The sequence below is a fragment of the Thalassophryne amazonica genome, chromosome 5 (assembly GCF_902500255.1).
Source record: "Thalassophryne amazonica chromosome 5, fThaAma1.1, whole genome shotgun sequence".
In the NCBI taxonomy this organism is placed as follows: Eukaryota; Metazoa; Chordata; class Actinopteri; order Batrachoidiformes; family Batrachoididae; genus Thalassophryne; species Thalassophryne amazonica.
The window spans coordinates 31,751,011-31,778,690 of NC_047107.1; the positions used below are offsets into that span (position 1 = coordinate 31,751,011).

The 27,680-nt window shown below is 39.9% G+C and overlaps 1 protein-coding gene across 2 annotated transcripts in view; it reads left to right on the plus strand.

The window, feature by feature from the left end:
- Positions 1–3,172: 3,172 nt before the first annotated feature.
- The window catches only part of gins4 (GINS complex subunit 4 (Sld5 homolog)), a 25,473-nt gene continuing 965 nt past the window's right edge, over positions 3,173–27,680 (plus strand). For both annotated transcript variants that reach the window (XM_034169903.1, XM_034169904.1), the window contains exons 1-7: positions 3,173–3,450; positions 3,563–3,649; positions 11,937–12,050; positions 12,136–12,233; positions 15,003–15,091; positions 16,714–16,804; positions 24,549–24,650. In XM_034169903.1, coding sequence (XP_034025794.1) covers positions 3,358–3,450; positions 3,563–3,649; positions 11,937–12,050; positions 12,136–12,233; positions 15,003–15,091; positions 16,714–16,804; positions 24,549–24,645 — 669 coding nt within the window. In that variant the 5' untranslated portion in view covers positions 3,173–3,357 and the 3' untranslated portion in view covers positions 24,646–24,650. The remainder of the gene's footprint in view (positions 3,451–3,562; positions 3,650–11,936; positions 12,051–12,135; positions 12,234–15,002; positions 15,092–16,713; positions 16,805–24,548; positions 24,651–27,680) is intronic.

The window sequence follows — 27,680 nt, forward strand, 5'->3', positions numbered from 1 at the left end:
TCATGGGTATGTGTGCAAAAAGGAACAGTTTGTAAACCAATTGTGAAGTATTTTGAACTTTTTTTTTTTTTACCAAAACAATTGTGTAAAGCACTTCTACATGTTTAACACATTTAAGTTTAGCTGTTACTATAATCACACACAAGAACAGTGTTTATATCATTCCAAAATAAAAATAAATACATCAAAACATACACATAGTGAGGTATGGTGTGTATTCCCATAGGATTTTCATGCTAAAATTGATTTTGTTGCTGCTTGGGTTTCAACAGGGCCTAGACTGTTATAAAATGACAGAGTTCAAATTTTCAGACCCCTACATCTCTACGGCAAGGGGACAAATGTTAGTACACAGGTAAATTGAAAATCAAGTTAATCAATTTCGTATACACCAATATATCTGTCTTGTTGAGAGGATTATAATAATAGTAATAAATAAATATAGTTTGTCTAGGTTCTGACCAATATTTACACAGGTATAGGGCTTTAAAGCTTCAAGGTCATCCTGGGGTAAATGCTCAGATGTTATTGAAAGTGGTGTCAAATGATTCCTCTTGTCATACTGAAGCAGAAAATGAATTTTAACTGATTTGGTGATGGCACCATTTCCAACATCCAGGAAAAGTCTTGGTGGCCCCCATAGACCATGTAGAACCTTGATACACTCTGCCATTTAATTATCCAATCAAATGCCATACACTGTAAAATAGCTTTTTTGGGGACCCTATGACATAATACGAACAACTTTTCACCAGTTTCAACAAAATCTGAGCATCTGGTAAATTTTACCCCAGGATAACCTTGAACCATTGTGAGCCTATACTGCTTCAAGTAAATTTTTTTTATTATTTTAGCACAAAAATCCTACGGAAACTGTTTCATTGACATACTACGATACCACATTAACACGTTCTATGGCAATGCTGTTAGATATTTTCCAGTATCACTGTTCTAAGTGATGTATACAGCTCTGCTGCTTCAAATGCATCTGAAGGATGGCCCCATTGATTCTCCTGCATGAGTAACACAGAGAGATCGTAAACAGTCTCATCACAAGGGATCTGGCTCTTCAGTGTACACTCTTCCTTGCACACAGCTACTTCTTCAGGGTCCACTAGTTTAAGTTTAACTTTACTAGTTAAGTTTAAACTAGTTTAAGCATCATACAAACTTGGGACTGTGTACATCAGAACAGGACGACCACTATGCACATCTTGGCCAGGTCGCGGTCTGATCTTGTGGGTATCCCATGTCTGCACTACCTCATCCAACTCCTTCTACAAAAAAAAGAATAGAAGAAAAAAAAGCATGATTAATAAAAATGATTTTGAATTCAGATATAAATGGGTATGTAATAAACTTACCTGAACAAGGCCAAGAAAACAAAACTGTACCAGGTTTTTATCCAAAAAGTCCCCAGAAAACTGTCCATCTTGAATGGTTTTGAATATGTTCATCCAGAATTGGACACTTTGTTTCCTTAAAACCCCCCACCAAGACTTAATACGCTGATTCCCTGTGCTTCTTCCATACACAAAACTGTTGTCTCCTGCAAACGAGTCATCATGGTTTCTTCTAAGAAACACTTGCATATTGGCTACATGTCCATTTTCTGTGCCATGACCTGCACGTATCCTTTCTGGACACCAACCCAATTGTGTTACATTTTGTATGTAGTAATCAGCTACAACCTTTGGGTCATTGTTGGTCGTGTAAGCTTCCATCCACACAATAAAACGACTAAACCCATCGATGCATCCATTAATGGCTATACCATACGGTTTCCGCTTATCATATGAGTCCATGTGCCAAACAGCATTAGGCCCCCTAGGCGTCGTGATTTTCTAATATCAACACCGAGTGGATCAATTAACTTAATCAGCTGGCGTATTGTGTTCTGCTATACCACAAATCCCTGTTGCACTGCTCGTTGATGAAGCCAGCAGTAACCTTGCATCTGTCCGTGCTGTTGCAGCTCCTGGTACACAAATGTAAAGACGTCATCTAAGGCAGCATGATTTTTTCGACGAAACAGGTGCAATCTTTGACAATGCCTCTTCAGAGTGCGAATAATAATAATGACATGGTCATTCTGGGCTAATATCGCAAGTATCTCCTTGTTAGAAAACCCTAAGGAAAAGTAGAGTTTGATGAGATCTTCCAACGCCATACATATATGTGTTCCAACGCAGCCATTCCACATTGCCTTTTTTATTTTACTTTCTTTATTATTTATATTTCTTTGTAAAATTTAATTTATTTCTATATGTCCTTTACTTGTATGCTGGTCATCATTCAGTTCTGTAGCCTGTTGTGGCAATATTCAAATTGTTTCTCTATTTGTGAAATGCCATTTATGTTGTATATGTTCTTTCTCTTTTTAGGAAAGAAGGGGAAAAAAGGGGAGAGAGGGGGAAAGAAAAGAAAAGAAAAGAAAAAAAGAGCATGTATCACTAATTTGTGATACGTTCAAGACACATCGGGATGTCGGGATTTCACACAATCATCTTTTTTTTTTTTTTTTTTTTTTTTTCTCCCCCCAATGTCTGTCTGTGTTTGTGTGTATTCTGTGCTTGGATTGTGTTATCAGTTATTTTGTTGTTCTTGAATTGTCAATAAAGTTGGCTTAAAGGAAAGAAAAAAAAATTCCCACGCTCGCCAAAACAAACCAACTTCCCATAGTGTCATTTCCGTTTCCGCCAAGTCTTACAAATAAAACATCCTCACAGATTTGCATGTGTAGAATCTCAAAAATGTGCGTGTTTGATTGTGGCAAATTTGCAGTTTTTTTCTTACACATTTGCATGTTTTTAATCTCGCAAATTTGCGTGTTATTTCTCGTAAATTTGCATGTTTATTCTCGTATATTTGTGACTTTAAACTCGAAAATGTAATCTCGCAAATTTGCGTGTTATTTCTCGTACATTTGCATGTTTATTCTCGTATATTTGTGACTTTAAACTCGAAAATGTAATCTCCATTTTTTTTTCCTGTCTTTGAATGGCCCTAATATGCCGTCGTATCATCATCATCATTTGAGCAAGGACGCTGTTTTTTGTGTACACTCCTAATCAGTAGTTGGCGGTAATGCATCGTTACTTTAGATGCCAAACGAAGAAGAAGAAGAAGAAGAAGAAGGAAGAAAAAAAAAACAAAAAAAAAACAACAACAACAAAAAAACGCTATTTCCTTTATCCCGCGAGAGCATCGGTTCAGTGGCGGGAATGTCTTCGTAAACAGTTCACTTTTTGTCGAGGTGCTGCTGGTTAATATTTATCTATTCGGTTTGTTTTGTTTTGTTTTTCTCCCCCTTCGTTGTTCCTTTTTTGTTTTGGTGTTTTGTTGTACGTGGCAATAATGTCGGACGATGGCAGCGACGCGAACCCCGGCGGTGACAATCCGGAGGAGGTGATAATGACACCAGCCGAGCTGATCGCCAAACTGGAAGAAGTAATGTGGAACAAAAATAAAACTCCTTTCAGCCAGTGACGTTAATGTCCAGATGGCCCGTGACTGTGGACAGATATGATGTGAGTTTTTCTGCACTGCTCTTTTTGATCAGGCTTGGCTGAATGAGAAGTTCTCTCCGGAGCTGCTGGAGAACAAGTCCGAGGTGGTGGAGTGTGTTATGGAGCAGCTCCGTCACATGGTAAAAATAAATAAAATACAAAAGTCTGTGACTTAAACTGCAATGCACTTTTTCCTACTTTGCGTATATGAATTGAGAACATAATATCAAGAGAAATTGATGCACTGCAAAGACACAAGTGCCACATTGTAGGTAAAAGTGTTTCTAATTTGTCTCTATCGCATACAGAAGCAGAAACATGACGTTATAATCAGACTGTATGTGGCTATATACAACCCCTGGCAAAAATTATGTTCAGTTGTTTAATTTTGTAGAAAAAAAAGCAGATCACAGACATGACACAAAACTAAAGTCATTTCAAATGGCAACTTTCTGGCTTTAAGAAACACTATAAGAAATCAGAAAAAAAAATTGTGGCAGTCAGTAACGGTTACTTTTTTAGACCAAGCAGAGGGAAAAAAATATGGAATCACTCATTTCTGAGGAAAAAAATATGGAATCATGAAAAACAAAAGAACGCTCCAACACATCACTAGTATTTTGTTGCACCACCTCTGGCTTTTATAACAGCTTGCAGTCTCTGAGGCATGGACTTAATGAGTGACAAACAGTACTCTTCATCAATCTGGCTCCAACTTTCTCTGATTGCTGTTGCCAGATCAGCTTTGCAGGTTGGAGCCTTGTCATGGACCATTTTCTTCAATTTCCACCAAAGATTTTCAATTGGCTTAAGATCCGGACTATTTGCAGGCCATGACATTGACCCTATGTCTTTTTGCAAGGAATGTTTTCACAGTTTTTACTCTATGACAAGATGCATTATCATCTTGAAAAATGATTTCATCATCCCCAAACATCCTTTCAATTGATGGGATAAGAAAAGTGTCCAAAATATCAACGTAAACTTGTGCATTTATTGATGATGTAATGACAGCCATCTCCCCAGATGTGGAAATTTACATGTTCTCTTCAGGCAGTCATCTTTATAAATCTTATTGGAACGACACCAAACAAAAGTTCCAGCATCATCACCTTGCCCAATGCAGATTCGAGATTCATCACTGAATATGACTTTCATCCAGTCATCCACAGTCCACGATTGCTTTTCCTTAGCCCATTATAACCTTGTTTTTTCTGTTTAGGTGTTAATGATGGCTTTCGTTTAGCTTTTCTGTAAGTAAATCCCATTTCCTTTAGGCGGTTTGTTACAGTTCGGTCACAGACATTGACTCCAGTTTCCTCCCATTCGTTCCTCATTTGTTTTGTTGTGCATTTTCGATTTTTGAGACATATTGCTTTAAGTTTTCTGTCTTGACGCTTTGATGTCTTCCTTGGTCTACCAGTATGTTTGCCTTTAACAACCTTTCCATGTTGTTTGTATTTGGTCCAGAGTTTAGACACAGCTGACTGTGAACAACCAACATCTTTTGCAACATTGCGTGATGATTTACCCTCTTTTAAGAGTTTGATAATCCTCTCCTTTGTTTCAATTGACATCTCTCGTGTTGGAGCCATGATTCATGTCAGTCCACTTGGTGCAACAGCTCTCCAAGGTGTGATCACTCCTTTTTAGATGCAGACTAACGAGCAGATCTGATTTGATGCAGGTGTTAGTTTTGGGGATGAAAATTTACAGGGTGATTCCATAATTTTTTCCTCAGAATTGAGTGAGTCCATATTTTTTTCCCTCTGCTTGGTCTAAAAAAGTAACCGTTACTGACTGCCACGATTTTTTTTCTTGATTTCTTATAGTGTTTCTTAAAGCCAGAAAGTTGCCATTTGAAATGACTTTAGTTTTGTGTCATGTCTGTGATCCGCTTTTTTTCTACAAAATTAAACAACTGAATGAACATCCTCCGAGGCCGGTGATTCCATAATTTTTGCCAGGGGTTGTGTGTGTGTGTGTGTGTGTATATATATATATATATATATACACACACACATGGTTGGGTAGGATTACTTTAAAATGTAATCCAAAAGTAATCAGATTACAAGTAATCCAAATGTATGTACATACACACATGTAATCCACATGTATTCTTTCAAAGTAATCCTACCCAACCGTGTGTGTGTGTGTGTGTGTGTGTGTGTGTGTGTAAGTGCAGAGACACGTCACTTCCGGCGAAGTGGCGAATCAAGGCGAGATCTTCCGTGATTGGCTGCCCAATGAAAACAAGCTCGGTCTGCATTGATTGTCTATTGAAATCAGCTGGTTTTGTTTCATCTCTAACTTGCTTCTAACAGCCAGCTGATAGCTGTCATTGCCCGTAACGGAGATTTATACACCAAGCTGAGCTGAAATGAACCATTGTACATTAAATTGACTCTACTGACGAGTCTGACCCTTTGAAAACTGACCAAATTACATGTATTTGTATTGCGTTCGACAATGTTTTCATTGGCCAAAAACGGCCACCAGGGGGTGATCAGGTATAGTCCGCAGCAACATATATATATATATATATATATATATATATATATATATATATATATATATATATATATATATACACACACACAGTCCAGCAGAAAACATGACCTCCATCAACAACTATACACTGTTTTTGTAAAGCACAATCCATGCTAAGTTGGTTTATTGGATTTCGGCGAAGGCACTGGTCACAGGTTCCAAAGACGAAATAGCTCTTGAGAGGTTGAGTGTGTAATGTGTCATCCTCTGTGCCTTCCAATTTGTTAACCCTCTACAGTGACTGTCCGTACATAGCCGTATACTTATAGTCAAATATTTGTATGTAGTGTGTCGCTCACTGGTCAATATAGGTCATGTGATCATCAGCCTACATACTTGTACATGCATTTGCTATTGATTTGTAGATTCCTGAACTATGTTAACCACAACCACTAATCCTAACCATAACTATAACAATAACCCCTAACCATAACCCTAACAAGGCTGTGTTACGTGTGAATACAATTTGGAATTAATAAAGGTATGTACGAATAGCCAGTTCCTTAACCTCAAACAAACTGACTTAAAAATTTTACCCCATGTATACAAATGTTTTTTGTGGCTCTGTACATCTTGTACCTTCCCTGCAGAATTTATGTTTTGGGATAAGTCCCCCGTACCTGCAGCCACTTTGTTCAGTGAAACCTGACAGTGATAGCACACCATATCAGTATGCAACCCAGTCTCACAGCAGTTTGTGGAGGCATTACGAAAAGTACACTTATCTATGGGTTTTTGCTGGGGGCTACAAAAATGGGGCGCTTTTTGTGACAGGGGCACAAATTAATTTTGTGACGGGGCACAAAATGTGGGGTCACTGTGGATAGACACTTAAAATGTGTTTACAATTACTGAAATATTTAAGTGTGGTGCAGTTATTTATACTGTGCGCGTACTGAAGTGAAATTCTGGGCTGCAAAACCGTTTGGGTACGAATTTCCATCAAAATTTGTTTCCATGTTCTGTTTATTTCATCATATAAAACCACTAACTTTAAAAAAAAATTATTTATTATGGCTTTATTTTGACAGGGAATGTGCATTTTCGCAAAATGTGACCCAGTGGAGAAAAACAAACAAAACATTTCTTCTGTGGCGTTAAAAGGCACATGGCATCCATATTGTTGCATTGCTGCCAGCCTGCCACCTTCTGCATCAGTCCGTTATAGTAGTACTAAATCCTCTCGATGAGTCTAGTGTCTTTCAAGTATTTAAAAAGCCAACACTTCCCCCTCTCACTTGACCGTATGGCTAAAGTATTTCCTACAGAAACTTCTTTCAGGCCTTACAATTGATTTTCTTCAGTTTTTACGCTTAATCTCTTTATGCTGCGTTTACACATAACGACAACGAGTCACGAATGCCAAGAAGTATACATTTTTGTTCGCTGATCACGAATGTGATGATTTAGGGCAGAGGCGTCAGGTGTCCTCAGGAACTGCTGCAACCTGTTACTATGCATTACTATTAATGGCACGTGTTTTTGACAAATTATCAGGAACCATTATGCACGGTCAAGAATAATGTTCTGCACCGTTATGTTTTGTCATGTTGTGAATGAGGCGAGTTGTCTCCACACACACACACACACACACACACACACACACACACACACATATTCATCCTACCGTCAGCTGCTGTGCAATTCAGATTGCTCAAGTTTGCTCCTCAAAATCTAGATTAATCCACAGCAGAAGAACTTTGTGACTGCATGCTTAGTTGGGCTCTGTACCATGGACAGCCTCAGCAGCAAATGGTAAATGGACTGCATTGATATAGCGCTTTTCCATCTGCATCAGACTCCCAAAGCGCTTTACAATTATGCCTCACATTCACCCCGATGTCAGGGTGCTGCCATACAAGGCGCTCACTACACACCGGGAGCAATAGGGGATTAAAGGCCTTGCCCAAGAGCCCTTAGTGATTTTCCAGTCAGGCGGAGATTTGAACCCCCTGCAGTCAGGCGGGGATTTGAACCCCCTGCAGCGATGAGCATTGGAACAAGACTTTTATCCGACTCGGCGTCACTGTCCTTCTTCAGCATACTGCAGCAATGAAACTGAATTCGGTGCAGCAGGATATAATTGTGTGCACATCAGAGAAGAACGCTGTCGCGCTCTATTAAGGATCACTACTAATCAAGACGGATCAACACGGTCAGTTGTGACCTCCACGACATGAGGCGAAATGAGGGTGGTGCATGACATTTGTGGAAGATTTTTTTTTTGACAGCCAAAAACATGCTCCATGAAAATCATGAATATCACGCACCAACACACACTATTAAAAAACCTATTCAGATACGTTAAGCTACCATCGACATTAACGCTTGTCCGATTGTCACATTGGGACAAGTGTAAAATGTGATTGGACAAGCAATGGCTCTAAATCGTTGTCCGACCAGACAAGTGGCATTTTTTATTTTTTTTTTTTTTTGGTTTAAAACGTTCAAATTCTTCTCGCACCTCGCGAGAAAGCGTCTTCGGTTTTTCCTGCCACACTCCACGCAGCGGACAATCGGAAAACATGATAACACAGGGTTCTCCCCAGACAATAGGACAACGGCACCGCGCCACAGTGTTCTGACAGCACCGTCACACTCTGCTCTGCTATCAGGTAGGTTTTCTGCTGTTTGTGCTGCAATGGCTGCTCCCCGCTTCCCCGCAGACAGAGAGCCAAGCAGCGCTGCAGCGGAAAAAAAACTGTCAACGTCTTCACATAAAACGAGCTCCTTCTGCTTGTATAGCTCCAGAAATTCATTTATAGGCTTTATTTTACAGTTGAAAGCCTTCATGTTTCCGAAGTTTGCTCACATCCGGTGTAAGAGTGAAGAGTCTCTCGTTCCCTCACAGAGAGAGAGAGAGGAGAGGGAGAGAGAGGAAGAGAGGAGAGAGAAAGGGAAAGAGGAGAGAGAGAGAAAGGGAAGGAGGAGGAAAAGGTGTTATTAGACGTAAAAAAGCAGCGAAACAATTTTAATAAACGATCATCTTCACCACACAGCCTCAGTGAAACAGTAAAGTGTGAAAAACATATATATTGTAAATGTAATTTCCACCACACCATTGCCTTACAATATAAAGCGCCTTGGGGCAACTGTTTGTTGTGATTTGGCGCTATATACATGTGCTCTGATGTCACTGTTTATCTCCATAGAAACTACCCAAACAATCTTTCATACAAAATGTTTAAAGGGACATTGCAGTGTTGTGGTGGAAATTACAGCAATAGTGTGGGACAACTACATTTAAAAAAAAAAAAAAAAAAAAAAATCACAACAGTTGTATGATATTGAATACCCCAATTATGTTTTGATTATTTTACTGATATTTTATTCAGAGATATTTTAAAACATTAGAAAAAACGTTTCTTTACCGTTCATTTTTATCATTGAAGATCAAAAGTCTGGGTGTGGGACAAGCACAAAATGGCAATATTTGCATATAATGATGCTGAAAAAGGTGAAAAAGTCATCATAGACTACTAGACCAAATTTCTTAACACACTTTCATTGTAAAGATAACTATAAAAGTGTGAAATTTCCCCTTTTTTCTGTTTTTCATACAATATGATCAAAGGACATAATAAGTGCCCGTAGTCTAAGAATCACCCATATGCGCAATTCCTCTCAAAAATGTTGAAGGAAAAAAAAAAAAAAGCTAAACTGTCAACATGACAGAAAAACTGCCTGGACTCTTACTGGACTAAAGGTACAGTGTGTCATTTTTAAAGAAGAGAGCAAATGTTATGTCCATCAAATATTAATGTGTTTTTAAACTTTTCAATGTCATTTATTTTCTTAACATAGACAGAAAAATACAAAAAAGAACTTTGATATTACAACATAAGTGTAAATTTTTTGTCTATTATTCTTGCTTTCAATGCATCAAAAACCAGTCAAAATGACTTGCAACGCGCACCGCCTCGGGCGATAATTGCCAACAGCACCGCTATACTAAAAGTTTCTGGGGAGAACCCTGTATCGTGTACACGACACCACTGTATGGAGTGTGTGTTCGTAGCATCTTCTTGCAAGATGCTGTGGCAGGAAACATTAGATAATGAACATCACATCGATTAACATGCCTTTTGAAGAATATATTGAACAGAATGTATTTTCTAAAACCTCCGAAACTGGGCCAGATACCAGGGATAACACTGGTCAAACGCAAAGCATCAACCCCTGCAAGTGTAGAAGCTTCAAAGAAGAGGTATGAAGAGAGAGGAAGTTTGTGAGTAGCTGGACACAGGATTATCCGTAGCTGGGGCACAAGGAAGAGGACAACACAATATGCTGGATTTTCCTTCAATTGCGGACCAGCAAGGCATTTTTAAATGTTGACAAAATAATTTGATTTGCTTTATAAAATACATACTGGCAAATGATCATGCATTGAACACTGACGAATTCAGAAAACACAGGAGAGAAGCAAATGCATATTGGCATTTACCAATTATTTTAATTTTTTTCCCCAATTATGAACACTCGCAGGAGAGAAACATTATGAGCTATGTCTTGGTTAACAGATTAAAAGGCTAGAGGCTATGCATGCAATATGCAATAAAATTTATTTTTTGGAAATTCAATTTTACTATTAATTATTATTAATTTTACTAGTAATGTCAGTACTTCCACAGTAGCATGCCCCCAGACACCCCTAGGTGACACGCGCCATTGGCGTATATATCGCGTGCCTTTGGCATGCTTCACGCGGCTCATGCCTGCGGCGCTCACTTGTCCGGACAACCAGCTTTTCCTATAGGACAAGTACACTAAAAAGCTTAATGTCAATGCCTGGTTAAGTCACATTAAGAATGTCAGGAATGTGCCAAGAATGACGCAAATATGACATTCGTAATGCATCCTGCCTATGTGTAAATGCAGCATTAAATGATTTACACATACTTGTATGAAATTCCAGTATATATTTCAGAGCTCATTGCAGGTTAAGAAAAGACACTTAAAGAATAATTTTAATAAGTTCACTGATATCTATCCAGTGCTATGGCATTTATAGTAAGTACATATGCTATAGCACTAGGCATGTATCACTGAAAAAAGGTTTACATAGACAGATTCTTTTATTACAGTAAGGTTTACACATACCCCAACATACACACACACACACACACACTCATCTTCAACCGCTTAGTCCAATCAAGGGTCGCAGGGGGCTGGAGCTTATCCCAGCAGTCGTAGAGCGTGAGGCAGGGTACACCCAGGATAGGACGCCAGTCTGTCACAGGGCCACAAACAGACAAACAAACGCATTCACACCCACTCGCACACCTACGGACAATTTAAAGTTTCCAATCCACCTAACCCGCATGTCTTTGGATGTGGGAGGAAACCAGAGCACCCAGAGGAAACCCACGCAAACACAGGGAGAACATGCAAACTCCACACAGAAAGGCCACAGGCGGGAATTGAACCCATGACCTTCTTGCTGTGAGGCAACAGTGCTAACTACTAAGCCACTATGCTGCCCCCAACATACAACAAATAAAGAAAAATTAATGAAATTAGATCTCTATAGTGGCCCCAAAATGCTTCTAAAATACTGAAAACCTGTGAGCTTCAGGGGGTTGTTATAGGAAATGCATGCATGGCAAAAGTTGGAAGAATAATTTATTTAGAGGGTTTTGTGCATAAATGTGCACAATTTGTATAGTTTCAGTAGCTCTGTTACATCATTAAGATATGGCCCTTTTATGTTGTGTATATAGAAATGTGTGTATTTATTTACACACGTGTGTGTGTGTGTGTAGTAATTCATTCAGTTATAATTAAGAAACGTATGGATACTAACAAGAATTTCTAAATATTTTGCAATTCTGATGATTAAATAAAATGTTCTCATGCCACTATGTCCTTCTACAGGAAGCCAATCTGCAGCGGGTCAAAAAAGGTGATGCTAAGGCCAGCAGTCACTGGATGGAGATAGACAGGATTCGCTTCGTGCTGAGCAGCTATCTGCGATCTCGTCTGCAGAAGGTCAGCCATCCTTAGGGCACGCAGTATAATGTCCTTCACTAACTCTGTCTACTAACAGCACGTCCTGGTTTCTCATCCTGTGTAGATTGAAAAATTCTTCCCACATGTTCTGGAGAGAGAAAAGTCTCGAGGTGAGGGGGAGCCATCACTGCTGTCACCTGAGGAGTTTGCCTTTGCCAAAGAGTGAGTATAGCAATAAGAACTCATGTACCTCTATTTTGAAAAAAATAATTCTTTATTTATTTGACAGGGACAATGCAATCAAACATAGTTACAAAACAAAGTTTGTAGCTCATGCAATGCACACAGAGTATAGCTACTGCTAGTTTTCAATTCCTGTCCCTAGTTGAGCTTTTCTACACTAACAAGACATTATCTACAGGGATGAGATTTTTCTGCAGATTTGACAGTCCCGGGGGTCGATTTTGAGAAACATCCAAATCCATTGAGAAAATTTTAGGTGGGGGGGTAAGAATGCAAAAAAAAATTTAATGCCAGGAGTACCTTTTTTTAAAATAAAATTGTCATCTATTCAGAACACTGAGTGGTCTTTGTTTGTTATCGCCGACGCAGCAAGTTCGATCAGTCCGTCAGGCAGCCGAACACGGAAGTAACGCTGTGCTGATCAGTGACCAGTATGAAGTAGGTGCACAATGAGCATGTAGTGTAAGGGAGGTAACTGTGTAGTCTTTCAACTTCCAATATTCGGTAGTTTTCCCTCCAACAAATCATAAAAACCGAGACGGTATCGAAGCGCAGTCGAAGATATTACTTACGCACGTTTTCATTGGTTATTACAAAGCTTATGGCCAATCAGCGCAAAGGTTATATATGCGTTTCTCCCGCCCTTTCCTTTCTCCTGCCCTTACATGTATGTTTGTTGACAAGTGTGCCATGCTGAAAGTGGAGAATGCTGAAAATCAAGTAAGTCTAGTTATGAAAAAATATTTTGGTCACAAAAATACACATGTACAGTAGATGGTCTTAGTAAGGGTTTACAGTTTGAATTATAGATATGAACACTTGGCATTTAGTTAGTTTAGTTTAGTTAGTTTAGTTAGTTAGTTAGTTTTTAATATCATTTTAGTGCAATTTACATGTTTTAAAACAGCAAAAATGACCCCCTGGCCAGGGCTATGCCCTGGACCCACCAGGGCCTGCCCCCCCTAGACCCTGGCTTATTTTCCTCTGAAAATCAAATTTGTCAATCTCATCCCTGTATCTAAAATACAAATTCATTTACATAAAAACATTTCATCTATAAATAACAGTCCAAAAGTCTATCACTCACCCATCTCATTCATTCACACTCTCACACATGGGTTCAGTTTTTGGTTTATTTTAAGCCAAGATTTAAGTTTGGATGAGAACAATTTAAAGTCGCTGATGTACTTCATTTCTGTGGGCAATGAGTTCCAGAGTTTACAGGCTTTATAAGAAAAGGCTGACTGGCCAAATGATGTTCTACACTTGGAGATTGTACAGTTGTGGTTTAAGCTTCCTCGTGTTGTCCTGCTGCTGCTTGGTCTCTGCACAACTGTACTGAGTGATTCTGGAACCAAATTATGGTGACATTTAAAAAATAATTTGTGAAAGCACAAATTACTGAAAGTATCAAAACTTAATAAATTACACTTGTTGAGAATTTGACAGTGGTGAAAACGGATAGGTTTTCTGTCCATAATTTTCATAGCTTGATTATAAAGTGACCCAATGCGCTTTGTGGCTGAGGGAACTGCCTGGAGATTATGGAGTAAGGGTGATTTATTTTTATTTGTATTATTAATTCCATGTTCTTTTTTTCTATGGGAAATGCATCTCTATAGAAAATTTAAACACCATCAAATAATTAAAAATAATTTGCAAATAACATTCTTACACTGCACTTCACTCTCAACAATGATTTTTTTTTTTTTTTTTGTCGTCAACCTTTAGCCGGTAATGATGCGGGTGGCCACGAGTTATGGATTGACTTGCGGTTGTGTGTAACCTTGGTGAGAAAATATTCGATGTTCAATTACTGAATTCCCACTCGGTAATTAATCATTTCCAGATATATTACATGCTCTCTAAATGGCAGACAGGGACCTAGGATGTGTGATTACTTTCATCCTTTCTCTCTTCTCCCTCTCACATGCGCACACCAGACAGTGCACTCTCAGAGTGCTTGATATGCGGCGTTCTCATCATAGCAGAATTGTCATCTATAGCAACATGCTGTGGGTGACACCATGAGGTTTCAGTGATTTACCTCATTGAAAGATGCAGCGTTCTATTAAAACAGACGATGTGTTCCGCCCTGCTTGATAACCTGTGTGTAAGTACCTTAACATACAGCTCTCAAATCTCTCTGCACTCAGTCATAATTGCAAAAGATAAATTTACAGTCTGGCAGTAATCAGTTTTGGCTAAAGGGAAAAAAAAAACCCTGGTAGCCTTTTTTTTATGGTGCCAGATATCACAGGTGTGTGTGTGTGTGTGTGTGTGTGTGTGTGTGTGTGTGTGTGTGTGTGTGTGTGTGTGTGTGTGTGTGTGTGTGTGTGTGTGTGTGTGTGTGTGTGTTTTGGATTGTAAATCGGCTAATATTATTGTGGATTGGGCAAAATATCACATCGACACCACATGACTGTGTCTGATCGTTAGAAATGATATAACTCCAAAAATATATTACTCCAAAAATATTTCAAATGTGGTACATAGGCCGTCAGATGATTTAAAAAAAAAAAACAAAAAAAAAACAATTTGGCTTTTTTTTTTTTTTTTTTTAGGCCACCCGCTTAGTCGCTCCTTTCCCTCGCAATAGCGATCGCCCTCATACTACATTTTTCTCGAAAAACCCCTCACACTAGTTTTGATTCAGTCAGTGAATCCACCATCCTGTTGACTGAACACTTTTTGACCAAGTTTTTGTTTTCACCTGGCTGTTTAACTACATGTTTATTTGTCGCACAGATACTACGCTAACACAGAAACCTACCTGAAGGCTGTTGCTCTGAAGCGAATGCCACCCAACCTACAGACAGTGGACATGCTCAAAGCAGGTGAAGTTCCTCTTGTTGTAAATTATTACATATACAGTAGTGTTCAGAATAATAGTAGTGCTATGTGACTAAAAAGATAAATCCAGGTTTTGTATATTTCTTATTGTTACATGGGAAACAAGGTACCAGTAGATTCTCACAAATTCAACAAGACCAAGCATTCATGATATGCACACTCGTAAGGCTATGAAATTGGGCTATTAGTAAAAAAAAAAAGGTAGAAAAGGGGGTGTTCACAATAATAGTAGCATCTGCTGTTGACGCTACAAACTCAAAGCTATTATGTTCAAACTGCTTTTTTAGCATTCCTGTGAATCACTAAACTCGTATTTAGTTGTATAACCACAGTTTTTCATGATTTCTTCACATCTGTGAGGCATTAATTTTGTTGGTTTGGAACCAAGATTTTGCTTGTTTACTCGTGTGCTTGGGGTCATTGTCTTGTTGAAACACCCATTTCAAGGGCATGTCCTCTTCAGCATAAGGCAACATAACCTCTTCAAGTATTTTGACATATCCAAACTGATCCATGATACCTGGTATGTGATATATAGGCCCAACACCATAGTAGGAGAAACATGCCCATATCATGATGCTTGCACCACCATGCTTCACTGTCTTCACTGTGAACTGTGGCTTGAATTCAGAGTTTGGGGGTCGTCTCACAAACTCTGTGCGGCCCTTGGACCCAAAAAGAACAATTTTACTCTCATCAGTCCACAAAATGTTCCTCCATTTCTCTTTAGGCCAGTTGATGTGTTCTTTGGCAGATTGTAACCTCTTCTGCACATGTCTTTTATTTAACAGAGGGACTTTGCGGGGGATTCATGCAAATAAATTAGCTTCACACAGGCATCTTCTAACTGTCACAGCACTTAAAGGTAACTCCAGACTGTCTTTGGTCATCCTGGAGCTGATCAATGGGTGAGCCTTTGCCATTCTGGTTATTCTTCCATCCATTTTGATGGTTGTTTTCCCTTTTCTTCCACGCATCTCTGGTTTTTTGTCCATTTTAAAGCATTGGAGATCATTGTAGATGAACAGCCTATAATTTTTTGCACCTGCGTATAATTTTTCCATTCTCAGTCAACTTTTTAATCAAACTACACTGTTCTTCTGAACACTGTCTTGAACATCCCATTTTCCTCAGGCTTTCAAAGAGAAAAGCATGTTCAACAGGTGCTGGCTTCATCCTTAAATAGGGGACACCTGATTCATACCTGTTTGTTCCACAAAATTGACAAACTCACTGACTGAATGCCACACTACTATTATTGTGAACACCCCCTTTTCTTTTTTTTTTACTAATAGCCCAATTTCATAGCCTTAAGAGTGTGCATATCATGAATGCTTGGTCTTGTTGGATTTGTGAGAATCTACTGAATCTACTGGTACCTTGTTTCCCATGTAACAATAAGAAATATACTCAAAACCTGGATTAATCTTTTTAGTCACATAGTACTACTATTATTCTGAACACTACTGTATGATTAATGTTCAACAATGTAAATATATATGATGTGAAACCTTATATGTTTGTATCATCCATAAAGCTTTCAGATGTACCAGGATGGTAACAATTATAATGACATTTTGCTGAATCTCCTCTAATGTGATTGCAGTGCCTGAACCCTGCATTGACTCCTTTGTGTTTCTGCGAGTGAAGGAGAGACAGGAGAATGTTTTGGTTGAACCTGAAACGGATGATCAGAGGTACAGCAACTTTATTAATCAAGCTTTTGGGCCTTATTTACTAATGGTTTTCATGTAAAACTTTGTGCATGTTGCTTTAGTAACCGTGCGCACTGAGAATAGCATCTTTCAAATGTACAAAATAATGCCTGTTGTCCATTTAACATGTTTGCCTTCATTGCATGTTGATCATGCAAACATGGTGTATGACTGCTAAAAGCAATTTCAGGAGTTGAAATTGTATTTGTAAATTAGCATGTTTGAAACCTTGGTGCTAACTAACTCAGTCTTGGATTAGTTAGTCTTCTTTATTTATGGGAGGTGATGGTCTAGTGGTTAAGGTGTTGGGCTTGAGTCCAGAAGATCATGGGTTCAAATCCCCGCCTGACTGGAAAATCACTAAGGGCCCTTGGGCAAGGCCTTTAATCCCCTATTGCTCCCGTTGTGTAGTGAGTGTCTTGTATGGCAGCACCCTTGACATCGGGGTGAATGTGAGGCATAATTGTAAAGCGCTTTGAGCGTCTGATGCAGATGGAAAAGCGCTATATAAATGCAGTCCATTTACCATTTCCATTTATTTCCACTCACTAATCTTCTTTAACACAGAAAATAGCATAAATAAACATTTATCGAGGTCTATTTTTAATTCAACGAAGCATCGTTGCCTGAATAAAAAGTAAATCTGACGTTTATCATGTCTTTCTGTGTAACAGAAATGTACTGTGTTTTTCGTAGTATAAGTCACATCTGAGTATATTTAGCATTTACCACTTCATGCGGCAAGAAGCAAAATTAATTTAATTAGCGCCATTATTTAAAACACACACAGTGTTAAGGAGCACAGCTAACGAGCTAATTAATGATACCATACCAGCCACAACATGCTGGAATGATTTTTGTATCATACAACTGTTTACTAAGAGACAAAGATGAGGTGTACCACTTGTACTGTGAGGGAGCTTTAGCATTTTGGCCATATGGCAGCTTCTTCTGTGCATGATCCAGCAAGTGTTGAGGATCCCCAGTAGCTGGGGAAGCCCACATTTCACATGCCTGTAGCAGATGGATGTCTTAAACATTTGACCATTCAGTGAATTACTTATTTATAACACAAATGCCATTTTAGTGATCACAAGCTATAAGCTAATTGTTACTGTAACCAGTGCAAAACATGAATAAACTTACTTTAAGTCACTCAGCAGACAATCATATGTGAGGTGAACATGCAGTGCAATGGAACGTTAGAAAATGTTTATAGTACATTTGTAAAAGATAATAAACGCATCGTTAATTTTCTTCTTCTAGTTCAGTTTTTGCACAGGACTCTTAAGACCTGTCATTGTTGTTTCACATAGTCCAAATATATTTTCTTCAAAATAGATTCCTTCTTTTTATTTGTATAGTCTTCCAGTTGAGAAAAAAACAGCATTTCTTAAAAACAAAAAGATGTTTTTCCTTCTACTTTTTCTTTACACTAATAGTTTTTCTGTTTCATATTTATACTGCCTTTTTAGAAGGAGCACAAGAAGACCAAAGCATCTGCTAATATATTAGCCTAATGGCCCAGTCACACGGCACACGACGATTCTTGAACGAAGGGAAAAAGTAAAAAACGTCACAATTCGTTGAGAAAAGGTGGACGAAAGAGCTTTTATCACCGAACAGTCTGTGAAGCAAGAGCACAAAAGGGACGAAAGAGGAAATTAACAAAACCGAAGCTCATGATCTCGACGAAACTCACCTGGAGCCACAGCTGGAGCAGTGTGTGTCTGCTTCCAGGACTCGGCGCTGGGACAGAGCTCATAGCGCCTGAGTCCTGGAGAAACTGCAAACAGAATCTGTGGAGATCTGTGCGCACGTCGGTGGACCACCTGCTCTGGTTCCTCGTCCAGAACAAAAGAGGGATCATGTCCATCATTATCAGAATCCACAGTCTGTTGACACGCTGCGCGCTCCGTCTTCCTCCAATTTAAAAAAAAAAAAAAAAAAAAAAAAAAAAAAAAAAAAGTGCGCTGTGGTGGTCACTGCTGTATCACAGTATTATGTTCTAAGCCATATATATTTATTTATAACAGAAAACTGTCAAAAGGGAGAATAAATATAAATATAAGTGTAAAGATGTTTGAATATATCAGAACAGTAAATTAATCAGTGCATGTGAACGCGTGCATTGACTCACGTGTGCGGTTATTCCACCAGCTGATCACTGATCCACAACGTGAATTCTGCCTTCAAGTACAGCTCTTTATATAATCATTTTGATTCATTTACCTGTTGCCACATGTACAGAAGGACTGGATTGTCATTCCTACACTCATATTGTTATATTTAATAAAAAATAAGCACACGCAAGTGCTCCTGCTGCCGCTGATGCTGCATTTATGTACCGTCGGAAATTACACAACTTTTTTGTTGTTTCAAATTCAACAGTTGCTTGTGGCAAAATAATTAATTATATCCACACAAAAGATTAATTTTGGCCTACGTAAGGTGCCTGAGCCCATTGAAGCTGCCCCCCCACACAGATCAAAAAAATCCAAGCAAGCAGGCTGAGTTTGCCCTGTAATTTCCGATGTACATGAACGCAGCAGCAGCCTCAGCGCTCACAAACCGGCTTCTGCACTGTGTGAAAACGTTCAGCTGCTCCAGCAAAGTCAAATTAAACAATAACGTTACAAAAACTACACAAACGCTTAAAAAAAAAAAACGTCAAGAACGACAGCAAAACGAGACAGACGAATTGCGGTTTTCGTTGCCCTTCGTTCAAAATTTTCAACAGTTTAAAAATCCCGACGAAGTGCCCGCTGCAGGAACGAGGCTGTGCGAAAGTTAAACGATGCCAACGACAGTCAACGAAGGTCCAGATTTCTTGTTTCATCAGGTCTTCGTCACCCTTCGTTAAGTGCCGTGTGACTGGGCCATAAGTCAGTCAATCAACATTTATTTATATAGCCCTTTACAGCAGCCAGACAGTGTCCAAAGTGCTTTATACTCTTTAAGAGTTAAAGAGGCAAATAAAAACAAAACTTGTCATAGCACAACTAGGTATTAAAATTCAGTTTAAATAAATAAGTCTTGATCTTTTGATTTAAAAAGTGCTGGGTCAGAAATAGTGTGTAAATCAGGAGGTAGTTTGTTCCACAGTCTGGGGCCAACTACCGCAAAACACGACCACCCCAGAGTTTATATTTTGACCTTGGAACATCTAAGTAAAGCTGACTAGACACCTGTAATGTCTTACTGTAAGTGCGGAGAGTTAAAATTTCAGACAAGGAGGAAGGTGCAAGGCCATTAATAGCTTTAAAAACAAACATGACAAGCTTAAAATCAATTCTAAAATGTACTGGAAGCCAGTGGAGTAAGTAAAGTACAGTTGTAATATGCTCCCTTCTGGAAGTGTTCCTTAAAAGATGAGCAGCAGCATTTTGCATGAGTTGGAGGCATGCAAGAGGCCACTAGTTAACACCAGCATGAAGTGCATTACAGTAATCAAGTCTGGAGCTGATGAAAGCATGAATGGCCATCCGAAGATCATATCTACTGAGAAAGGACTTTACTTTAGAAGACATAGCTGGAAAAACTTGCTGCTTGCTTTCACAACAGAGTTTATCTGTTGATTGAACCTCAAACAGCTGTCAAATATCCAGAGGTGGAAAATTCTGGCTTCAGAAAGTAAAAGCCCTACCATGTATTGCCTCTCCCTGTGCACCTAAAACAGGTGATCTCAATAATTAGCTCATCCACCTGCCTGAAGAGATGAACTAATTACAATCAGGTGGTTTATTAGGAAGATGGAACAAATATGTGGTTGGACCTTTACTTTCTGAAGCCGGAGTTTTCCACCTCTGCAAATATCACTCCCAAAATCTGGACAGCTGGTTTTAAGTAATTAACCAGAACACCACAGTTTGATGGTACAGCATTCGGCATGCCGGAGTGTCCAAACACAAAGGTCTCTGTTTTACCATCATTCAGGTAAAGGAAATTTTGAGACAGCCACTGCTTTACATCATGAAGACAATTTAAATAATTACATCATTGCATTGCTTCCATTAGTCCTCATAAGCAGATAGATTTGCAGCTCATCTGCATAACAATGAAAGGACAGGTTGTGCTCAGCTATAACTGACCTCAATGGCAATATGTACAATGAAAATAGAATAGGACCAAGAATACAACGCTGTGGAACTCCACAACAAAGAAGAGCAATTGATGAAGTGAGGTCACCAATCATAATGGCAGAACTCTCAGCCAAATACAATTTAAACCACTTAAGTACAGTACCATGAATGCCAATAAGATATTCTAACCGGGAAACAAATACTGTGGGGTCCACAGTGTCAAAGGCTGCTATGAGATCCAACAGAACCAGCACAGCGGGATTCCCTGCACCCACAGACAGAGTGATGTCATTATGTACTTTTAAAAGTGCTGATTCAGTGCTGTGTTGTGATCTCAATCCAGATTGGAATTTTTCAAGAATGTTATTTTCTAAAAAATTACTGTAACTGTATAAAAACAACCTTTTCTAAAATCTTAGAGAAATGGCAGATGTGAGAAGGACCTAAAATTGGATAAAACTGACGAGTCAAGGTTAGGGTTTTTTAAGAAGGGGTCGAACCACAGCATTTTTAAAGTAGCTGGAACAGACCCTGAAATAGCAGGGGTGGTGGCCAAGTGGTTAATGCGCTTGGTTTCAGTGCAGAAGGTTCCAGGTTCAAATCCCACCCCTGCCACATTTCTCTATGTAATGTGGAGTTGTGTCAGGAAGGGCATCCGACGTAAAAACCTGTGCCAATTCAACATGCAGATCCACCATGGATTTGCTGTGGTGACCCTGAGTGCAAAACAAGGGAGCAGCCAAAGGGACTTACTGGAACAGACCCTGAACCCTAACTGTTTTGGGTAACTTGTTTCTTGATCAGAGAAAGACTGAATTTTATTTGAGTCTCTACACAGCGTGAAGTCTGTTTGGGAATATTCTGGTTTGTTAATAATTGACGATGGATTATCACGTGAATCACATGATTTGAGCCCATTAATATAGCGCAGACTTAGATGTTTGAGAAAACTCCAGTTGGTCCCGCAGTGACTGACAGTGATCCAGTAAAAACATGAGCCCAGTGTAAACCGGTTCACCATGGAATTTAGCTGTTATTGTTTAAGTTCTGTTTCTCTGCTGTACACTGCAGCAATGCAGAAATGAGCATGACTGTTAATACCACGGAAAGCACCTTTTTGGAGTTGCACTCAAATCTCGTGGTGATTCTGATTCTCTAATTGTAGTGTACAGTAGTGTTCAGAATAATAGTAGTGCTATGTGACTAAAAAGATTAATCCAGGTTTTGACTATATTTCTTATTGTTACATGGGAAACAAGGTACCAGTAGATTCAGTAGATTCTCACAAATCCAACAAGACCAAACATTCATGATATGCACACTCTTAAGGCTATGAAATTGGGCTATTAGTAAAAAAAAAAAAAAAAAAAAAAAAAAAGTAGAAAAGGGGGTGTTCACAATAATAGTAGCATCTGCTGTTGACGCTACAAACCCAAAACTATTATGTTCAAACTGCTTTTTTAGCAATCTTGTGAATCACTAAACTAGTATTTATTTGTATAACCACAGTTTTTCACGATTTCTTCACATCTGCGAGGCATTAATTTTGTTGGTTTGGAACCAAGATTTTGCTCGTTTACTAGTGTGCTTGGGGTCATTGTCTTTTTGAAACACCCATTTCAAGGGCATGTCCTCTTCAGCATAAGGCAACATAACCTCTTCAAGTATTTTGACATATCCAAACTGATCCATGATACCTGGTATGCGATATATAGGCCCAACACCACAGTAGGAGAAACATGCCCATATCATGATGCTTGCACCACCGTGCTTCACTGTCTTCACTGTGAACTGTGGCTTGAATTCAGAGTTTGGGGGTCGTCTCACAAATTGTCTGCGGCCCTTGGACCAAAACAGAACAGTTTTACTCTCATCAGTCCACAAAATATTCCTCCATTTCTCTTTAGGCCAGTTGATGTGTTCTTTGGCAAATTGTAACCTCTTCTGCACATGTCTTTTATTTAACAGAGGGACTTTGCGGGGATTCTTGCAAATAAATTAGCTTCACATAGGCGTCTTCTAACTGTCACAGCACTTACAGGTAACTCCAGACTGTCTTTGATCATCCTGGAGCTGATCAATGGGTGAGCCTTTGCCATTCTGGTTATTCTTCTATCCATTTTGATGGTTGTTTTCCGTTTTCTTTCACGCGACTGTTTTTTTTTTTGTTTTGTTTTTTTTTTTGTGTCCATTTTAAAGCATTGGAGATCATTGTAGATGAACAGCCTATAATTTTTTGCACCTGCGTATAAGTTTTCTCCTCTCCAATCAACTTTTTAATCAAACTAAGCTGTTCTTCTGAACAATGTCTTGAACGTCCCATTTTCCTCAGGCTTTCAAAGAGAAAAGCATGTTCTACAGGTGCTGGCTTCATCCTTAAGTAGGGGACACCTGATTCACACCTGTTTGTTCCTCAAAATTGAAGAACTCACTGACTGAATGTCACACTACTATTATTGTGAACAACCCCTTTGTACTTTTTTTTTTACTAATAGCCCAATTTCATAGCCTTAAGAGTGTGCATATCATGAACGCTTGGTCTTGTTGGATTTGTGAGAATCTACTGAATGTACTGGTGCCTTGTTTCCCATGTAACAATAAGAAATATACTGGATAAAACCTGGATTAATCTTTTTATTCACATAGCACTACTATTATTCTGAACACTACTGTATCTCTGGAGCCCAGCGATCACCAAAGATAAAAGGAAAAGCTATAAGTAGTGACGCCGTCACCAGCACTTACAAACGCTTTAAGTGTGACCCGAATCAGTGTTAAACATGTGTTGAAGGTAATTGACCTCCATTACAATGTTTCCCCTCTCTGTCTCGTTTATATAAAACAAAAAGGCAGTTTGATGTTTTTCATTTCCACTGTCAGGAAAATGTATCTGTTTTGTTTTTGTTTTTTTGGTATGTAAGTTGCACTGGACCGTAATTCACAGGACCTCTCAAACTGGTTTAAAGCAAAAAGTGACATACTCTGGAAAATATGGTATGTAGCATGTCCTGTGCATGTCTGTCCAGCACAGCCATGAGCTGAGAGCAGTCAGCACCACAGACTGTGATCAGGACCAGGGTCAGCTTTGTGGACAGCTGCCTATTTACAGCAGGGTCACTTAAATTAATAAAATCAGAATCATCTTTATTCATGCAAGTGGGTGCGTTTCACAGCAGCACAGCAGAATCCAGGCTTGTGCCACACACCTTGCATCTCCTGTGAAAGAACAAATTATTGTCAAGGCACATCCATTTTTGATTTGGTAAATTAAAAAAAAACTTTCACTTAAATTGTGTTTGTCTTATTATTCACATACCTTTAAGTGGCTGATTCCATTTCATTTTGCACTTATGTTATTAACACATGCAAAATCCTCATTTACGTACTGCTCTCTCCATCGTGTTAACACCCGTTGTCATGTGCGCTGTTATTCTTATTGGCAGCACACAAAATGTTCTCCACCCCAATGTGTTATTTCATACTCGTATTGTAGTAAATCAGGCCTTTTTTGTGTGTTACGTGTTATTGTGTTAAAGATCCCGTAGGTGGCAGTGTTGACTCTTTCCACAGTCAGTATGTAGTGGCTGATTTATTTAGTGAAAGAAAAAAAAAAAAACCTTAATTCTTTCTGTTTCTTCTGACAGGGACTATGTTGTGGATCTTGAGGAGGGCTCTCAGCATCTAATGCGTTATCGAATTATAGCGCCATTTGTGTCGAGTGGAGCAGTACAGTTAATTTGATTAAGGTAAGCAATGACTACATTTGCATTGTTTCGTGTCAAGGTAAAACTTTAAACACTATATTGTGTGGACAAGTTCTCCCTCTCTTGTCTAACAAAAACAAAAAAACCTGTTTATTGTTGAGTTTTTTGTGTTCACTGTCCCGAAAACATGCTGAACTATGAACTCAATCCAATGTTACATCCCATGATTTGTATGTCCCATTACAACCCTCGTTTGTGATTTGCAGTATTATTATTATGTACGAATGCGACAGTGATTACCAAGCATTGCTCTCTGTCTTTAGAATATTTTTTCATTCACTGTAAACCGTTCTACTCTCCGCGTGAGATTGCCTCACTCGTACTGGCTGCTGTTTACATCCTGCCAGATGCGGACGTGCACAAGGCTCAGAGCGCACTCACGGAGCAGATTCTGGACGTGGAGCGGACATACATTCACTAATCATCATACTTGGGGACTTTAATAAAGCCAACCTGAGTCAGGAACTTCCCAAATACAAACAATATATCAAATGCCCGACCAGAGAGGAGAGAACACCGGATCACTGCTACAGCACGATAAGCGGGGCTTATCACACAGTGCCTCACGCTGCGCTCGGCCTCTCTGACCACGTAATGATCCATCTGATCCCTGCGTACAGACAGAGGCTGAAGCTCTCTAAACCTGTAGTGAGGACAATAAAACAGTGGACTGTTGAGGCTGTGGAGGAGCTCTGCACATGCTTTGAAACCACAGATTGGGACTCAGTGAGGTCTGCCTGTGAGAGTTTGGATGAATATATGGACACTGTGACCTCATATATCCACTTCTGCGAGGACAGCATTATACCCTCACGCACCAGGGTGAGTTATAACAATGACAAACCCTGGTTTACTCCCCAACTGAAATGGCTGTGGTTGGAGAATAAGGAGGCTTTTAAAAGTGGGGACAAAGATTACTACAAAGAGGCCAAGTACAGGTTTAGCAAGGAAGTGGGCATTGCTAGATCACATTACTCTGAGAACATCCAGCAGTAGATTTCAGAGATTGATGCAGCCTCGGTGTGGAAAAGTTTTAGGCAGATTACAGATTACAAGCCTAAAACCCCACACTTCACAGACGACCTACAAACTGCAAATAGACTGAACAAGTTCTGTTGTCATTTTGTTGGCCAGTTTAGCAGCCCTCACACCACCTCCAGCCCCAGCAACATACCCAGTCACATCCAGCATGGACATTCACTCTCCAACCTCCCCCACCCACCACACTGTAGCGGAGCCCACAATATCAAGGACTTCCATACCAGAGCCCCCTTCCTTTCTCCCCGCCCCTACAGTTCTGTATATTTATGAAGATGAAGTGCAAAAGCAGTTTAGGAATGTAAAAGCTCGCAAAGCTCCTGGGCCAGACGGTGTTTCACCTGCAACTCTGAGACACTGCACTAATGAGCTTGCCCCAGTGTTTACAGACATATTCAACTCCTCACTGGAGGCTTGCCACGTGCCTGACTGTTTCAAAACCTCCATCATTGTCCCTGTTCCCAAGAAACTGAGGATCACTGGACTCAATGACTACAGACCGGTGGCACTGACTTCTGTAGTCATGAAGTCATTTGAGCGTCTGGTTCTGTCCCACCTCAGATCTCTCACAGCCCCCCTCTTGGACCCCATGCAGTTTGCTTACAGAGCCAATAGGTCTGTGGATGACACCATCAATCTGGCTTTGCACTTCATTCTGCAGCATCTTGACTCCCCGGGAACCTATGCTAGGATCCTGTTGTGGACTTCAGTTCTGCCTTCAATACCGTCCTCCCAGATCTTCTCCAGGATAAGCTTTCCCAGATGAACGTGCCTGATTCCACCTGCAGGCGGATTGCCAACTTCCTGAAGGATAGGAAGCAGCAAGTGAGGCTGGGGAAGAATGTCTCGGACTCCCGGACCACCAGTATCGGTACTCCTCAGGGCTGTGTCCTCTTTCTCCCTGTACACCAACTGCTGCACCTCTGATCACCAGTCTGTCAAGCTTATCAAGTTTGCTGATGACACCACCCTCATCGGACTCATCTCAGATGGGGATGAGTCCGCTTATAGGCTGGAGGTCCAATGACTGGTGTCCTGGTGTAGCTATAACAACGTGGTGCTGAACACAGAGAATACAGTGGAGATTATTGTGGACTTTAGAAAGAACACAGCTCCTCTCCCCTTCATTACTCTGGTAGACATCCCCATCACCATAGTGGACACCTTCTGTTTCCTGGGAATCACTCTAACCCAGGACCTCAAGTGGGAGTCCACCATTACTTCTATTGTCAAGAAGGCCCAGCAGAGGATGTATTTCCTGCGGCAGTTGAAGAAATTCAACCTGCCAGCAAGGATCATGGTGCAGTTTTACACTGCCATCATCAAGTCCTTCCTCACCACCTCCATCACCGTGTGGTATGCTGGAGCCACCAGGGACATACAGAGACTACAGCGCATTGTACGCTCAGCTGAGAAGGTGATTGCTCCAACCTTCCCTCTCTTCAGGATCTGTACATCTCAAGGACACTGGGGCGTTCAGGCCGGATCAGAGCCGATCTTTCTCACCCTGGATATAGCCTTTTTGAACTCCTCCCCTCAGGCAGGAGGCTACGGTCCCTTCGGACCAGAACCTCCCGCCGTAAGAACAGTTCTTTCCCCACTGGCGTTAGCCTCATCAACAAGAACTTTTAGAACTCTAGATTGTTGCTATCACCACTAACGACCCTGTGTTATGCACTGTTTGCACGGATGTGTGTGTGTGTGTGTGTGTGTGTGTGTGTGTGTGTGTGTGTATATATATGTGTGTGTGTGTGTGTTGTGTGTGTGTGTGTGTGGTGTGTGTGTGTGTGTGTGTGTATATATGTGTGTGTATATTGTGTGTGTGTGGTGTATGTGTATGTGTGTGTGTGTGTTATATGTGTGTGTATATGATGTGTGTGTGTGTGTATGTGTATGTGTGTGTGTGTGGTATGTGTGTGGGTGTGTTGGTGTATGTGTGGTGTGTTGTGTGTATGTGGTGTGTGTTGTGTGTGT